The 18,399-nt window shown below is 45.3% G+C and overlaps 1 protein-coding gene across 1 annotated transcript; it reads right to left on the reverse strand.

Annotated features, from left to right (window-relative positions):
* Positions 1–345: 345 nt before the first annotated feature.
* fignl2 (fidgetin like 2) lies at positions 346–18,084 on the reverse strand. The gene is given in 4 exon segments (XM_030056827.1): positions 346–4,542; positions 4,544–5,205; positions 16,317–16,457; positions 18,006–18,084. Coding segments are annotated over 3 exon segments (2,076 nt in total). The 5' UTR covers positions 16,342–16,457; positions 18,006–18,084; the 3' UTR covers positions 346–3,153.
* Positions 18,085–18,399: the final 315 nt, after the last annotated feature.

Consider the following 18,399-nt stretch of genomic DNA (forward strand, 5'->3'; position numbering starts at 1 on the left):
CTGCAAAACTACTTGTTTAAATTCTGAGTGCAGTGAGCGTACCTTGACCTGAACCACACTGTACCTGTAGTTTTCCATATCAACTATACATGTACGGAGTGTGAAGTCGCTCTAAGCCCAAACACTAAATCTCATTATCTCATCTCATATGCTGATACATTAAATGATTTGGTAATCAGTTTAAGTGACTTTGCTGACCTTAACATTGGGGTCAGGCAAGGGTATGGATATAGTGACAAAAGGTAAGCACCTCCATTATGTCATTTTTGCACTCTGGCCAATTGCAGTCCCTTGACTGCTGATTTCAGAGAAAACACATAAATAACCCAAGTGCAATATTGACAGATTCTGTTTAATATTGTGTGATACTCTTCTCTTAAAATACAGTCTTTTCTGAGGTAGACCATTACAGTTCAAGAACATATCATTTTTAAAACAGACATCAAAAAAGACATGAAATAAATATTTTCATGTACAATATGCCGCAAAAATGAGGTAGAAATGGTTACAGAAAATGTACAAGAACCAAGAACAAAGTTACCGTGATAACAGAGCAAAACATCTAACAATGCCTGTTTTTGTTGGACAAACCGTTGGGAGGGAGTAGCAGGGACAACAATGGGTAATCAAAGTGTGTGTATTTTGTGGCCACTTGAAGTACCTCTAAGTCATCATCATTATTTCATCTCTGTAATTACGTGTGAAAAATCACTTGCATTATCTGGGCCGTGTCTGAGTGGCTGCTTGAGGCAGAGGCTGTCCTGTAATTTGTAGATGTGTTTTCAGTTTCTTCAGCAGTGATCAGTATGCACAGAGGGGGTCACTCTGATTGATCTGGCTGTATGGCATGACTGAAGTCACCAGCTGTAGAGGGAAGGCTGAACTGTGATATAGGGTTGCTGGACATCAATCAGCCCACTTCCACTCCAGAGGAATCGGGAACAGGGAAGGGGGGTGGTTTGGAGGGGGGATACACGCCACACGGCCATCAGGGCTTGTGGCTAGGGGGCAATCCAGTCTAATGAGATTGCATTGGGGAGACAGAAAGGAGGAGGAGAGAAAAAGAGAAAAAAGAATGATGAGAGAGAAAAAAATAAAGAGGGAGCGAGAGAGAGGGGGAGAAAGGGCAGTAGGAAATATTACATCATTCTCTGTATACTTCCTCAGGACCATGGCAACAGTCAAACAGGCATGACCTCAGTACATGCAGTCCAATGACCAGGTTTTTCCAGCTTGTTAAAACAGAACTGTACGATTGGTGGAAAGACGGGGGTTCTCTCTGGATTGTCTGCATGTTGGGTTTATCCACGATATGTACATATTAGTAGCTATCGTTTTTTAGATTTGCTGAATAACTACAGAAGACTTCCAACCATGTTTGTTTGTTGTCCCCATGAATACTATATATTTTTGTGCTCAAATGGTCAGTGCAACTGAGCGCACATATACAACTGTGTGTGAGTATGTGTGTGTGTGTGTGTGTGTGTGTGTATGTGTATGTGTGTGTGTTTTATTTACATTATCAAATGATAATTTGCAGCCATAACGCTACAACCAGCAGACATGCATACACAGGATATGTAAACACTCAATACTGTGGTGATTTGCCAGCAGTCTGTCCAACAAAAAAGGAATCTTTTCTGTAATCTACATAACATTTCTTGAAGACAACCATCACTCCACCAAAATCTACAATAAAAATAAAGGATAAAAGAAAAGAAAAGAAAATGTATTTATATATTCATATATAATAAAACATGGATTTATGGCATCAAATATCCTTTGAAATACCTGAATTACATTCAATGTTACTCTTTGTAGCATATTCAAGTTTCTCTCCCGAGGTAAAAGCCCAGCTGCAGTGGGTATTACAAGACTGTGTCAGGTTTCTCCTCTCTCTCCCTGTCCTTGCTCCACACCACTCTCTACTAAGACCCTAAGATTACATACATTCTTTATTTCATATTTCTGAGGTAAAGAAATTCTTCCTGAGCATTTCAAACAAGACTACATACTAAGAAACAAAAGGAGCAAGTGAAATGGAAAACAGACATACTGTTGAAGCTGGGTGTGCAGGTGGCTAAGGGCTGTACTGTAAGGATTCTCAGGAAAACTGCACTCAGTGAGGAATGTAAGATAAACAACAAATGTATGTGAAGGTTATGGACAGTAAACAAAGCATTTAAAAAGTGTATCGTTTCTGTGCATTGTACCATTTTATATCTGAGTGTAGTACCATTACTGTTGTGAGTTAAGTGAGAATATATAGAAAGTATTTCTGTTGTCAAAAAATGTCAAGTACAACTGCAAAGTGTTATTAGAACAAATGTATTCCTGGAAAATGGCAATAATAATGTGACATTTTCAGCCCAGGAGAACCAGTAATGTTGCATGCTTTGACAAAGAGCAGCCACATGATCGGATTTAATAAAAGTCATTTTGTTTTTGTTTTTTCAGCACAACGACAACAGAATATGTTGTTAATTGCTACAATTTGGTGAGAAGCTATAACGATTAATTAATTGTGATAGAAGATCTGGCTGTTTTGAAAAATTTAACAGCGCTGCTGATTATACATGTATTTGGTCAAAAACAATGTGGTTTGCTGAAATTTTATAGATCCTAAGCCCTTCATACTAAATGTTGAGTGGCAATAAAATGACTAAATCAAAACTAGGATACCACGGGAGTGGACTGGCAATAAATAGGATCCTGAGAGTAGCAGTCAAAAGGGGATTTCCCAAACCCTGATTATCCATAATCTTGGACCACGTCACCTAGCAACAAATAATTGATTGTGTCCTGGACCAAGGCTAATCAGGATCTCTGAGAGCATCCAAATATTTATCTAATATTCCCATTGGCCAATTAACTAATACACTACCCCACTCAACAAGCAAGGCCTATTTATCTTTTTTTCTTTGGGAAAAATAAAATATTGTGTATATTCATTGCAAAAACAAAACAGCACACCATGGCATGCTTATGCCAGTAAAACAATTTTATCAGCTCTCTTGTATCTTTGCGCTCCTCTAACTCTTTTGGCTGCATAATAGGTAATTACAAAACAACAACAAAACATTCCCAAGGCTTCTCATGTCAAAGCAAAGACAGGGTCATAGGGCAGTCCCAGTACAGTGGCTGGCTGCTTTCTCAGTGGCTATACACCTTACTCCACTCTATACAAGTGTCCAGTTCTTTTGGGGTGGTGTGTGGGCGCACCTTGCAAAAGGCATTCTCAAAGTCTGTGAAGGCTGGGGGCGTGGTGGGCGTGGATAGGCCATGCATGGCCCCTGTGGAGGAGGAGGCTGAGTTGAGTGCTTGCTGACTGAGCTGCAGCAGTTCCCACACCGAGAAGCCCTCAGTGCGCTGCAGCACAGCGCTCAGCTCCCTCTCACTCAGGCTGTAGCCCTGGGGGGCCAGGGCCTGCAGCAGTACCTGTCTGCGCATACCCACATCTGGCAGGCTAACGTGGTAACGCTTGGCAAAGCTCCGATGGACTGCATCCTGCAGCAGGTCTGGCCTGCCGGTTGCACATATAAGAATCACCAGACCTGTGGTCCCCACCTGGGCTTTCTCCAGGGTGGCCAGCAGAGTCTGTCTCAGCCCCTCCTCTTCCATGGCCTCCACCTGGGTGATCAGCAACACTGAGGGCTGCCGTGCCCCGGCCATCTGCAATAGAGCGCCCAAAATGTGCTCTGCCTCTGTCTTCCCTTTAGAGGCCAGCATGGTCCCGCTCAGCCGGTAGAAGGAAGCCCCTAGCTGTGAAGCCAAGGAACGAGCCAACGTGGTCTTCCCCCCTCCCCGGGGGCCGAATAGCAGGACGGTTCTGGGTGGCCGCACTGCTGGGCTGGGCCTCAACACAGGCCACAGCAGGTCTTCCTCCAGGGCTGCCTTGACATGGGTGAGCCCAGCCAGCTCCCCCCAGCCCAGAGCAGGACTGCAGTCCAATAGCTCCCCATTGACAAGGTCCAGCAATCGGGGGTCTGGGCTCTTCAGAGTCTCACCAGTGGGACCACACAGTGTGGATCGTTTGTGGGCCTGGGAGCGGTGCTGCTGCTGTTGGGTGAAGCCCTGCTCCCCCCCTCCATTCTCCCCTGTCATGCCCGGCGGGGGGCTGTACTCCCCTGCTACCCCATACTGTGGAGACACCATGGGCTGGGAGGAAGGTTTACTGGGCTTGAAGGTCTGAGGGTCTGTGCTGCCTGTGCTGCTGAAGCCATTCCCACGGCACTCCGTTTTCTCAGTCACACTGTAGGGCGAGTTCCCCCCGGCTTTCAAAGGATCATAGCCATACTTCCTGTAGCGAGAGCCATCCCCGTCATCATCTTCTTCTAGACTCATGTCAAATGCTTTCCTCTTTAACGACCCTCCAGACTCAGCTGTCCCAAGGTTGGTACTCTGGTAGCTGTAACTCCCTCCAACCACTGTGGATCTTGAGGGCATGGGAGTAGGGGCTGGCAGGCCCGAGGGCAGGTAGGTGGCAGAGGGGTGGCTGTAGCTTTGTGCAAGACTGGTCTGGTGGGTGTATGTGTTGGGGGGGGTAGTTATAGACAGGCGTGGTAGGACTATAGCTGGGCACCAGGGTTGGGGTGGGCTGGAGAGTGTGAAGGGAGGCAGGGGGAAGTGCTGCACTGGGTTGGGGACAGTACCCTGAGGAAAGATAGGTGCCGTTGTAACTAGGGGGGTACTCGCTGGAGTGGGAGCCGCTGCAGGAGCTGCTGCCACTGTAGCCCGAGTCTGAGAGGTTACTGTTGACCACTGACACGCTGCTAACACCTGAAAGGCCTGCTGATGTGGCTACAGCCTTGGACCCTGAGAGGCTGTCATGGCTCCCAGGGGGCACCAGGGAATAGGGTCCATCAGTGCTATGCGTCAGTGGCCAGTGCTCCAGCTCAGTCTTCTGGCCATTGAGGCTCCCAAAGGCCCCTGGCTCCGCATAGGCGCCAACGGTAGATGGCCGGTCATATGGCGAGTCTAGCACGCCAGCGTACTTCTCGGCGTAGCGCTTCAACAGGTTGGAGGCCGTGAGGGCAGAGATGTCGTCATTGGCCCAGGCGTAGTTGTAGGAACCGCGGCTGCGACCAGTGTATAACTCCGACTTGTGGGCCGGAGAAGAGGTTGTGGAGGACACGTCCAGGTGCTGCTCAGGCCACTGGCTGAGGGGCTGGGCATGCTCCGGGTTCCAGTGCATCTTCAACAAGCCTGATGACAGATACACACAGGGAAACCAAGTCAGAACTTTTCTTTGTGTGCAATTGTGTAACAGGATAGCTTACTGGCATGATTATATAGGAACACCCACCCAAGATACAAAATGATATTGTCACAATTACCTCTGGCGCAGTCTATCCATCCAAATAGATTCTGTGTGATTTGGCGAGGTTTCAAGTTTGCTGCGGTCTTCCTTGTCTCCCAGCACCCCAATACAGTGAAGTTGGATAGAAATTTGTTTGTGGAGCTCAAACCATTAAAAATATACACGTAAAAAAACTCAACATCAACAGCTCTTTCCAGAACCAATTACAAGACTTTCTTGTCAAAGAAAACTTTATCTATCTGCCTTGAATTCAAATTCCCTGGAAGTGGACAGATACAGTTTGTGGTGTTCTTTGGCAGGAAATGGTTCCCAACAAAACTGTTCGTCCCCAAGGCCTGTCAATTATGCCGAAGATCCGTGCCATTGTTGTTGGAAAGTGCTATTGGTATTGAGTTTTTCTACATGTGTGCTTTTGATGATTTGAGCTGAACAAATGAATACCCAACCAACCCCACTGTACTGGGGTGAACAGAGACAAGGAAGACTGCAGCAGACTGGAAACCTCGTCAAATCACACAGAAACTATCTGGATGGACAGACTGCACTAAGGGTAACTAGGACTTTGAACTGTTCCTTTGAAAGATCTTCTATTCACATTGATACAAAAAATGTTTTAGTATTTCCTCAGGTTACTGAAATAGGCTACAAAGTGAGAAGTGTGACTGTTGCTCCATGACTGTGTTTTCCTCAGTCAACAGTGTCAACAGTGACACATGGTCCCTCCTCTCCACACAGCCAGTGACAAGGAATCGGCTTCCTCCTGTTTGGAACGGATTCTGTTTTAGTGTTACTGTCATGGCTGGTGGCAGAAGGGGCTCACATTTCCCAGAATGGAAGAGTACAGCAAAGAGGAGAGAGAGAGAGAGAGAGAGACAGATAGAGAGAGAGAGCAGAGATCGGGAGATTGGACGTGTTGTTTAGCAGTTTCCCAGCTTGCTTTGGAGTAGTGATAAGATCCCACTATTCCTTGTGCCACTAGCATCTGCAGGTCTCCCAGAGGACCTATTGTTATCTCCCTGTGCATGTTGCTCTGAATGCCTGCTCTCCTCCCTCCACCCCCACCTACCACCCACCAATCCACCCACCCACCGTACACCAGAGCTCCAAAGGCCCAGTGGCCGGCTGGACAGAGGGAGGGAGGGGGGATGGAGTGTGTGTGTGTGTGTGTGTGTGTGTGTGTGTGTGTGTGGACAGTGGTGTGGAGAGAGTGAGAGAGAAAGGGGGGAGGGGGGGGTTGGGCTTGGAATTGCAGCATAGTGTGCTATTCATCAGCACAGTCTCCCATGGAACATTGGGAAAGTGGAATGTCTGTTCCTCTGGCTGACTCCAGCACTGGCTGAGCTCTGATTGATCATGGCTGCTACGCACCGAACACAACGCCCGGCTAGCTGGAGAGAGGGCAAAGGAAAAAGAGATTTTGTTCCATGAATCCCATTTTCCCTCTCTCCGTTCTCATGAAACCGTTATTAAAATATTCAGCAGGCCTGGAATTTAGAATGTATGAAATAAAATATATGTTGCCTGGTCTGAAAACTTGACTTTCCAAATCTATAATACTTCTGCTAATTTTCAACCAGCATGGTTTGTGATTATCTGTGATTATCTTATTGAGCCCGTTTCAAGTAAAAGAAAAAGTAATATATGTTTGAGAGTGCTTTTTCACACATAGCTAGCATATGGACACACACAAAAAAGAATGATTGCAATGTGTCAAATACGGCTACATACACATAACCTGATGATGGCTGGAGAATCACTCATTTCATGAAGACTAAGGCTACCTCTTGCTGAGGCATTAGCTTGACATTCCAGGCATAGCTTGGCATTATTGAACTGTCACGATTTACCCTGAGGTGAGGACTACTCCAGGCAGAAACAGAGGTAAAAACGAATAAAGCAAAAGCCGTCATTACTGGCCGCTCTGCCTTCCTTTCAGTGGACGCCTGATGATTCATTATTCATAGCTCTGTCTGTGTGTGTGGAGCCAGGCCTCTTATTGCCATTTAAATCAAAGCTCAATATCCACTGACTGCCACTGATTCTGCTGCTGCTTTCCCACTCTTCGGGTTCTCTTCTAAACTTTGGCCTCTTTCTTTACGCTCTTGCCAAACCTCCCCATGTGTGTTTTCAGATTACGCCTGTTATTTATTCAGTCAGATGAGACCAGCAGACCAGATGGCCATTGGATTATCATGTCCTTCATATTCAAATCCACTGCCTTAAGTTCCCAATGGCCAAACCAGTTCAAGTACTTCACTAAGCTTCAGCCAACCCACACACAGAGACACACATCCACCACAACCAGGAATAACAACTACATTCTCGCACTCTGTTCTGTTTGCTGTTTTACAAACATGCTGAAGACATTGGCGTGTCCACACCCAGCTGACCACATATTTTTGTGGTTTGACTCGCAGGTCATTGTCCAGGCTGCAGAAACCGTATATGTCCTGCAGGCCCTTCCCATCTGCAGCCCGACCAGTTTGCGAGCAGGCCCAATAATGGGGCCTGTGTGTGACAGAGATGGATGAGAGCCCAGGGGAGCTCATAAAACCTGCAGCGGGGAGGGAGGGATGGATGGAGGGAGGGATGGAGGGAGGGGAAAGAGTGGACAGAAGGCACTCCGTCCTCTCTAAGTGGACCGGGGCGGACATTAGAGGACTCAGTGAGGCGGGCTAACTGCTGTCCACTCCATCATCAGAGCAGCACCAATACAGAATGGACTCCTCTGCCAAACCCCCCCTGACCAGAGTAACAGCCAGCTGCCCATACCTGAACCAAACCACCACTGACTTCCTCAAATTAGAAAGAAACTATTTAATTTCTGTTGACATGCAGGTCCTTAAAATGTGCATTGTACTTCCTGAATCTTCCTGCATATAGACAGTGAGTTACACCCACCCCTGGTGAACACAGCAGGGCTGCACTGCAGTTTAGCCCTTTCTGTGTAATTAGATCTTGCCTTCTGCAGGATTGTGGTTTTTAGAGCAGCAGCGCTCCACAATAAACTGAGCAAGCTCTAATCTACACTTCTGCTTAAATCAGAGCCATCATGCAGATTAATTCACTCGAGGCACAGGAAGAAAGCTATGATTAGAACTAGGACATCAGGACAATGTGGATGTGCTGTGGGTAGGGGTGTAACCATAAGATTAACTTGAATATATGATTCAGTGCCATACAATAGATTGGAATATATGCTATACAAAATTGCTACACAAAAATAATTTAACTTCTGTAACACAAAGCTGTCTATGGTGAAACAGGTTTAGGTTAGGTTAAAGTTTATTTGTAGGCAGCCACACTGTAAGTATAACTCATATCATGATAGATTTTCAAGCTCCATAACACATACTGTGATACTAAGGATTTTTTTTTTTATCTTGCAGTATATTATTAAATGCCCACTTGGGAAACTTTCAGATGCTATGGTCATCCCATCCTGATCTTGTTTATGATGGAGGAGGATTATGGATAATACCCCACATTTAATAAGAATGGACAAGAAAATCAGTGTGTTATGAAATTAATGTTGCTCTCTCTCTCATTCAATTATTTTGGAAGCTTTTGTTCCTGTCCTCATTATGAGGAAAGCTGTACTGTGATCCAGTCTCAAGGGGGCTGGGCTTGAATTAAATGAATTTATATTTCAGTTGCACTGTAACACAAATCACTGCAAGCTGTGGTCACCGAGTTTCATACACATAAAGATGTGATGATGATGTTTTTCTGTTGACCAATGGCCTTGGCCGGCTGGTAGAAGGTTGATAAGACGCTAGTGTGTATGCACAGAAACTTCTATGTGTGTGTGTGTGTGTGTGTGTGTGTGAGTGAGTGTGCGTGCACGTGTGCTCTAGGCCCCAGGAGAGACAGATGTTCCTCTGCTGACCGCCTTACTGTCTGTGCGGCCATTGTGGTGGACGGCCGTCCAGCAGACGTGCGCAGCTTGGACAATCCCGTTGGCCCTGAGACAAAGCCTGAAGGATCCTATTGTCAGGGGCCTGCCTAATTATGGAAATCTTATTAATCTATTCAGCAGCAGTCCACTGACAGCTTTTGTGTCAGCCTGGGATTTATTGAGGGACCTGTGTGAGCTGCATCCTATTGTAGGAGTGCGTGATGAAGACAGTGGCAGGGCCCTCTTTAACAGAAATAAGCTTCTCTTTGGGGAGGCCCCTAACAGAATTGGAGCACTAAAAGCTCAAGGGGAGTGTGGTAAGTTTATGTGCTATTTTTGGCCATCAAATGCTCAGATTCCCCATTTCCAAAGTCAGCCTGACTTTTCATATTAATTGAATGAAACTGAAGCAGCATTCAGTCCATAATGCCTGGCAGTGGACTATATTGTGTTGTGGTTTTCTATGAGGGGTATCAGTAGGTGAGGTGAAACGTGATCTTGGCAGGAAGCCCAGAGCTGGAGGGCTCCACTGCCATTTCACAGCTCCCCTGGGGTTCCTTTCCCTTCTCCTTTCCCGGCACTTTTGTTTTCCCTGCCCCGAGGAACAAAACGGACACGGATGCAACAAGCCTTCTGGGACGGGCCACTATTAAACTGTGCCGATTGTGGAGAGGCCGCTTGTAAACAGGAGCACTGTGGATCAATCCAATCAGGGCTCTATTCATGGTTGAGCTTTACCCCCACCCAATGACTACAGTAAACTACCACCACCTCCACCTCATCCTCTATATCCAGCCAGAGCCACAGCTTAGGTACAGCACCATGCTTCTAAAACCTATATGGATCTATAAATCTTTTGTCGTTGTCAATTTTTTATGAAACATTAATATCAAGAAAAGCGTGATGCAGGCCTGCGCAGAGCTGATTAGCTGGTCGGATTCAAAAATACAAAGTGCGCTATTCCAAGAACAGAATTGTCTTCCGGATGAAAAAGCCGTCAACCATAAAACTTATTGACATGATACTTTGTTTACTTCCTATTATCAAGTGAGAAATTTATGTAATTTATGCAAATGCTGTTGGTTTTATAATCAAGTCCTCTCCTGTTTAGAATGCAACCCTTAGGCCCCAACAACCCTTGTAACAAGTATTGTAACAAGTCATTCTCTCAACCCATCAAGCAGGTAAAATCCCTCGAGTGAATTCCCATCATGAGCAGGTCCACTTAAGCAAAAATGTGCATTAAATGGAGCAACGTTCTCTCAATACCTCTAAATCATAACGCTGCAGAGAAAGTAGTGTCATGTGAGAATGCTGCTCTGGCTGTTGAGGTGGTGCGTTTGGAATCCAATTTAGACAACATTTCAAAAACAGCCACTTTAAAATACTTGAAATACACTTGAAATGAATGCAACCCTAGTCACGATACAAAGCACACAAGCGCACACAAGGGGAATGAAACAGAGAAAAAGAGAGAAGGGCAGAGTGTGACAGACACTATATTTGTGCTGATAAATCACAAACTTGCGGCGCGGGTGGCTGCATCAGTTGTTATGTATTCAGCAAGCACAAGCCGATCAATGAGTTATAGGATGAAACTCCTGCGTGCTGGCCTTAACTGATTAGAGCAAATTATCTCTCTTCAGAAATTTTAAAACACCACTGTGCATTTTTCAGCCAAAACATAAACATTCTTAAGTACTTGAAATAAGAAGTGTTGCCTTTGATCAAGAACTGAGTTTGGTGGGCGTAACAAGATCTATCTGAACTGAGAACTTGTTATCAGAATTTGTCATCTCTTGATCTCTCTTTGAGCTCTGGAGCCCCTTAAATCCTCTGTCCTACAGTCCGGTGTGATTTATGACACTAATATCAAGCAGGACATTCTCACTTGGCTGTGTCTGTCCTGCTGTTGCTGCATACTACCTGCACTGCCATAAAAACACCAATCTGGCAGGCTAGCCACATATCACAGCATGGCAGGGGGGGAGATGCTGGAAAATTGTCCAGTTCATCTCGTGCTTCTCTCACTTTTCATGCAAAACACACATTCTATCCCAAGCGGCAGAATTCATAGCAATACATTGAAAAATATTGCTTTTAATTGGTGATAGATACTGTGAATTATGTTGTGCTATACTTATGTTACAAAATGTAAGAAAAGAAAAAGAACACACAACATTTGCAGAGGTGTCTGTGGAGCCAGTGTTATGGGGTGGGATATTTCCAGCAAGCTGTTAAAGCAAGTGTGAGGTCAGCTGATGAGACTCTTCCCAAACCTCCATTAGGTAGGGATAATGCCCACACCGGACAACAGGGATCATAATTTATCAGCCGTGCATAATTGGGCATTGCTAAGGAAAATTATTATAAATCTATGCATTAGTCACAGGGCTGCTATCAATCAAAAGAAACACAATCCCACTCTCCCACTCTGACTCTCTGGCCCTCTGCCTCATCTGCTCCCTCTTTCATGGCCCTAAAAAGATGTAATAACAGAAGAGGGCAGGAGCCCTGGTGGGGAGTTTTCACACCTGCTGCCCAGAGCACAAGCAGACGCAGCTCTTTTCAAACAGGCCTCACCGGCCCGCTCCCAAGAGGAGGGAGCCCATCTCCTGCAGTGGCATTGAGGGATGTCCTCTCTCTCTGTGTCTCTCTCTTTCTTTTTCTTTCTGTACCCTCCTCTCTCGGTGGATAGAGCGCTCTGTACTGTTCCATGCATCAGAATGACAGTTTGACTCTATTTTTTGTTTCGTTCCCCTTTGGGGATGTTGAAGCCTGCTGTCAGGTTAGTTTTTGTCTGCATGCACAGCTAATAAGGGGCCATCAGGAAAAAAACACACAATATGACAACATTACGGAGCTTAAAATCACTTCGTATTTTGTAGACACCACAGCAATAAAATATCATTGTCCTTGTCTGCACTAAAACACACAGTGACTAAAAATGACAATTACTGTTCAAAACCAAAACGATAAATGGAAAAAAAAAAACATGTATGATGAACCTCCGATTCATCAGCGGCAAATAAATATTCAGTGTTTGAGATGTTATTTTGCAGAGTGGATGGAGTGGAGCAGTAGCCACACTACTTGATGGCATTTGTTAAACATTGATTAATTGATTAACGTGTTTAGAATTGTTAATGATAGTGCAGCAAAAAGCAGCTCCCATTTGGGGGTGCGCTCCCTTTTACAGCTTTTTTCTCTGCACTCCCCAAAACTCGAAACCCTCTGGAATAAATTGCTAGATGCGTCACTTCATGCTCGTAATTTTAGAAACAACTCCCCATCCCCCGAGCCTGCTAACGCACGTCCACAAATGGCAGGAGCCCAGCCAACCCCTCCCCTTCAAGAAAAACAGGGTCCCTATTTTCTGTGACTGCAGGCTGGCTTTAGGTCATTGTGTCCACTAATATATCAAAGAACAGCTGTCCTAAGGCTCTGTGATGACCAATCACCCCTTCCATCTGTCTCACTCGCCCGATCTCTGCTCTATCTCCCCCTCTTCAGCTCCATCTTTTCCCTCCAATCTCCCTTTTTCTCTATTTCTCAGTTTCTCCACCTCCCTCATTCCCTCCATTCCCAGTGAGCACGTTGCATTCCCTCCTTTCTCTCTAAATCCCCTGGCCCCTCTCCTCTCCCGGGGCCCTACACTCCTCCAAGCACAGGCACAGCTCTGGGATTTGTCGCTTTCTGGTAATACACACACAAATTAGAAAAAGCTCAATACCTTCAGCCATAGCTCCTTTGGCAGGACTGCATTTTATGATCACTGTTGCATTACAAATGGCTAATGGCATAACGATTAAAGTATGTTATTTCTCAAGAGTAGTCATTTACTAATTAGCTGTGCCGGTGTGAAAGACGTTGTGTCTCATTGTCGAGCTTTGAATTCTGCTGCCTCAGGAATCCAGTGAAGTGTTGCCATCCAAATAAGCCTCACCACCCTGCTTCTTAATTGGGCCCTTAACGGGAGGCGAGGTCTCCTTAATGAGCTGATGAACCCTCGAAGAGAGAGAGAGTGCTGGGCCAATGGACTCGTAGGGCCCTGGGTCCCTAACCTCTATCTTGTGGACACACACACACACACACACACACACACACACACACACACACACACACACACACACACACACTAGGGGCTAATTAGAACCCATTCACACCCCACACTAATGATCCCACCTCTTATTCACACACACACACTTCAGCAGGCTGTGTGTTTACTCAAGGGCCTCACGGGCCCCTCCACTGCACCACTCATACCACTCGGCCTACAATAGACATAGACACTGGTGCGGCCCTCAAGTCCACTCCTTCAGGGGCCAGGATGAGATCCATTCCTCTTTTTTTCTATGCAAACTGGTCCATGACTTAGCCAAGTCATTCACAAAGACACACACAGACACAAAACATAAAAACAGAGGGAGAGAAAGAGAAAGGGAAAGAGAGGGAGGGGGTCACTCAGAAGAGAGCTATAAAAACTGCCAGATCTGGACTCTTGTGTGTAGTTCTCTCCCTCTGTGTATGTGTGTGTGTGTGTGTGTATGCTGGTTTAAAAGAAAAGGTATCGCTACGCTGGCGGGGGCCCCCAGCAACAAGAGTTAGGGCACTCCTGGGTTGGCGGCCTGGGACTGATTTAAGAGTGTGTTTGAAGTGCAGATTACAGATTCTTTGCACCAAATCCCTCCAGGAGTATCCATGGCCCCTGGAATCTCTCTCAGGTTTCTCCTCAGGTCCGGCCCTCGCTGCTCGACCCAGCTTGAAGTCCCCTGGACTGACCAGAGACAGGGACGGAGGCCGGACACGCCGAGGAGGAAGGAGACACACACACGTAGGCTGAACATGGGACCTAAATTAGTGAGACTGGATATCTAAGAGCAGGCATGATAACAAAGAATGTTTGTGTGTGTGTGTGTGTGTGTGTGTGTGTGTGTGTGTGTGTGTGTGTGTGTGTGCATGTGTGAGAGGCTGTTTGTGCCTCTGTACCAGTGTGTAGGCCTTAAAATGCCAACACTAGAAGTCAAAAGTAGCATTAGGAAGCAGAGGAATGCTCTTCATTCTCAAAAAGGGAATTCCAACATGGAGGTGAGAGTCTTCACATGTCCTGCACACATGCTAAGTCTTCACAGGCAGATTTGTGCTCAGTTGAGTTGTGACTCTACAGACTATAACTATAAGACGGTGAGCAGCGGTGTCACCAGCGAGCGCAGTGGTGTGTCTGCATGTCACCGCTTTGAGAGTAAACAGTAGGACTACCTAACACTGCTGTGTGTGCTCCTACCTTCCCTCTCTGTCTACATACATACACAGACACACATAAACACACTAACAGACTCTTCTGGAATGATCTCAACACGGCTGGAGCACCGCAGAACACAGCTACTCTGTACATCAAAACCATCAAGCTACTGGCCACGGCACATGAAAACCCCAACTGTGCTTACTGACCAAGAAAACAAAATCAAACACAACGGCTTGTACCTGGTGTACTGAGAGAATCCCAGAACAGACCAACAGTTTGCCGGCGCTGAAGGCATGCTAACTATTCCACCAGGAGTTTGTGACATTCTTGGACGTGCATGTCCTCTCCAGCAGTAGGGAGTGTGTTCAGGCAGTATGGACTAGCAGGGTGCAGGGAGCAAATGGAAGTACCAGTCAAACAGGCCTTCGTGGGCAGTAACACAACCATGCATGAATGCTGCATCCACAATAATGCCTTTCTCAATAAAAATTCTACATGCAAGTATCAAGCAGTTCAGTCAAATCGATGCTCGATATATATATCTAGAGATATCTATATCTATATCTATCTATGTATATATATCTATATCTATATATCTATATCTATCTATATCTATATATATAGATATATAGATATAGATATAGATATATAGATAGATATAGATATATATATCTATAGATATATATAGATAGATCGATAGATAGATATTTTTTTTTCAATCAAAAATGCCTTCAAGAGGTTACAGCCACTAATGGCAAAACACATACGGTATTCAAAATGATTTGCCATTAACTCAATAGGGAGGCACCTCTGCAAAGAAACGTTTCATAACAATGCACATAAATCCAACTACTTTGCATGCTGGCAAAAAATCTAAATTCCATTCTTCTGATGATGATGATGATTTTGCTCAAATGATAACACTGCCTGTTTCATGGGAAGAATTCACAAAGACCAAACAATGTGTCATGGTTTTAATATCTCGAACATCTGGTCACGATTCTTTGGTTGAGCTGTTTTGTCCAGTTTGAATTCGCACTCCCACGCACCCGCATCATGGCCTTCTACAGCCTCTGCAATGCATTTTTGAATGCTAAGGGAGGGAAAAAATGTTTTTATTATTTAGTAATACTTTTTAAATTGACTGTTCTGTTTGATTTCTCCCTCTTTTCTTGTAACTGTCATGCCAAATAATGCTCCTTTGAGGCGAGTTAAAGAGCTGGGAAAAGGGGGCTCTTGAGGCCGAGGCCACGGAGGCAGCCCCATGCTGGCCGGTAAACAATGCTGTTTTGGTGAGGCAGAGCACTGGACTCAAATGAAGCCTGGTGGGAGGGGGCAGGCATGGAGGGAGGGAGGGGGGGCTAAAACTGGACACGTCAGTTATTAGGTCAGCATTGAAGTGAGAGAGGGACAGAGAGAGAGAAGGAGAGAGAAAAGAGGGTGAGCAGGAGTGACAAGGAGGCAGCATGTGAAGGTATGACTCTGCTGGTAAAACGACACTGTCAGAACCAAGGGGGATTCTGCTGGTTAAGCTATCAGCCCTCCAACCTCCCTCTGTCCCGCTTCCTTCCCCCATCAGTCTCTTCCGCCTGGTGATGAAACATTCAGACAGGGCCAGTGCCCGGGGTTTAGCATTTCCACAGCACACGCCAAGGAAAAAAGTCAGGTTTCCTCACTGAGGCCTGCATACATTTTCACAGCTATCTGTGCATTCTCCCTCTGTTTGCAAACTACACAACACAGTGTCCTCTACTGCTTTTTTTTCAAGAGAAGGGAGTCATTGATTTAGTCAAAGTCCAACTAAGTGAAGTGGGACTGGTGTGACAGGCGGTAGAAAGGTGCGGTGTACTCACTATAGGGGACAATGGGACTCAGCATTCTGTGGAGCTGGTCTCAGTAAGGAGGAGTGCTGTTTCGTGAATGCCAGCTAAGGTTAGCGCCTGTCCGGCTGTAGTCCATCACTGGCATGAGCTCGCTCTGACACCAGAATGGCCCTGGGAGAAAGCGAGAGAAGAGAACCAGTTACAGGCTGCTGCACAATGTCTGGACAAACACTCACATGTCAACTAACCCTTTCACACATGCTCACACAGCAACACAAACCTAAACACACACACACACACACACACACAATTCACCCGGAGTATGATAGAATTACTGACCAACCTGAGAGCCCTATCAGCGTATCAAAAACAGGGTGTGCACACAAACAGAATCTGCCAAATTGACGCACACAAGGGTATTCATTCTAAGCAGGCATTAAGCTGATTGTGAAGCTCTGTCCAGGCTCTAAAGAGGGCTTTCTAAATCTGCCTCACAAAAAGACCCATGCATACCATTGCTCCGTGCACTGGGGCAATAAAGACTGCATTCTTAGGACACCAAACACTTTTAGAGCTGCATAAGCAAAATGATGAGGGGAAAATGTTTCCCATAATGACAAAGTTTCAAATTGTGGACTACTTAAAATTTCAATAGATAGAGCTTTGTCTGTTTGAAAAAAAAAAAACAAAAAACAACAACAACATACTCTCTAATAAACTAAATGTGTAAAACCAAATCAGTCAAGTAGCCAGCAATGTTTCCATCTACTTTTAATGCGAAGACATAATCAAATCTGTACTCAGTTTTGTGTAGTATAAGAGATATTGTTTTAAAGCACGGATTAAATACAATTTTAATCCTTCAATTTGTATTGTGTTATTCTGATATGAGGCAGAAGACTAAAACTATCTGAAAATAAAATTAATTTTCATAGCAGCACCTTCATGTTATGTTGCACAATACTCTAGACACCAAAACCTTCCTAAACCTAATTCTTTATCCACACTGTTGCACAATTTACTCCAAAAAATATAGTGTAACAACAATCAAGGGATTGCTAAAATATCTTTACTGCTATAGATGAATAAAGTGAATAGTTTTTGGCAATAAATACATGTAAATATTTCTGTAAAAGAAAAAAATCATGAGCAAAAACATCAAACTACCTAAAATGTCTAAAGACCTTTAGACACTAATGACATAATTTTACCACTTTTGCACATCACTACATTTGTTACAGGTACTGTCTTTAATGTAAGTATAAAAAGAGTTAATGTGACAGTAACCATTTTACATCCATTCATGTGCCATTCATATGGAGGAGAAATTACGCAATGAGCGCTCGGCTGTCCCTGGACACCAACAGGCTTTCATGTACAACACCACCTCAGATTAAAATCCCTTCTGCTCTACCTGACAGTCAACTTTTAACACTCCTGGAATAACTACACTGCAGCAACACGCCACAGCTTTAAATATAGTTGTTCATTAAAACAAAACAAAGCTCTGTCCTGGCCAGGGAGTGGGACACAGCTCAGAGAGAAGGCAGGGTAACAGAGTTAGGTGGTGGGTTTGATCAGGGAATGTCTCGTGGCCAGCAGCTACAGCGCTCCTGTCCTTTTCCAACTTCAGGCAGTGGAGCCAAGTCAAACAGCAGGCTAGCAGTGAGCTCTGACAGTAGATAAACACAGCGATGCCGAGAAGACAGACTGCCTTACCTATTCATGCCTGCGTGTCCTCCATCAGATCTGAGAGCGCTAAGATAATCCCTGGAGCAGACCCGACCCGTGTGTGCACTGCTATGCTTTTTTCCACATATGGGACACAACTCCAGTCTCTCTCTCCCTCTCCCTCTCTCTCTCTCTCTTTCTGCCAGTGACAACAGAGCGAGCACTCAGTTCCCCTCCCCCACAGCTCCCATCCCCCTCTCCCTCCCCTCCTTCTCTCTCTCTCTTTATGTTAAAAGTATTTAAGCAGGGAGAGAGAGAAGGAGGGGAGGGCAGTGGGGTGGTGGGGGGACTGACCAATCATGCACTGAAAGAGAGAGGGCAATCATACTAAAGCTTGGACTCAGAGGAGAGAGAGCGAGAGAGAGAGAGAGAGAGAGAGAGA

This window comes from Myripristis murdjan, chromosome 7, assembly GCF_902150065.1.
Source record: "Myripristis murdjan chromosome 7, fMyrMur1.1, whole genome shotgun sequence".
NCBI lineage: Eukaryota > Metazoa > Chordata > Actinopteri > Holocentriformes > Holocentridae > Myripristis > Myripristis murdjan.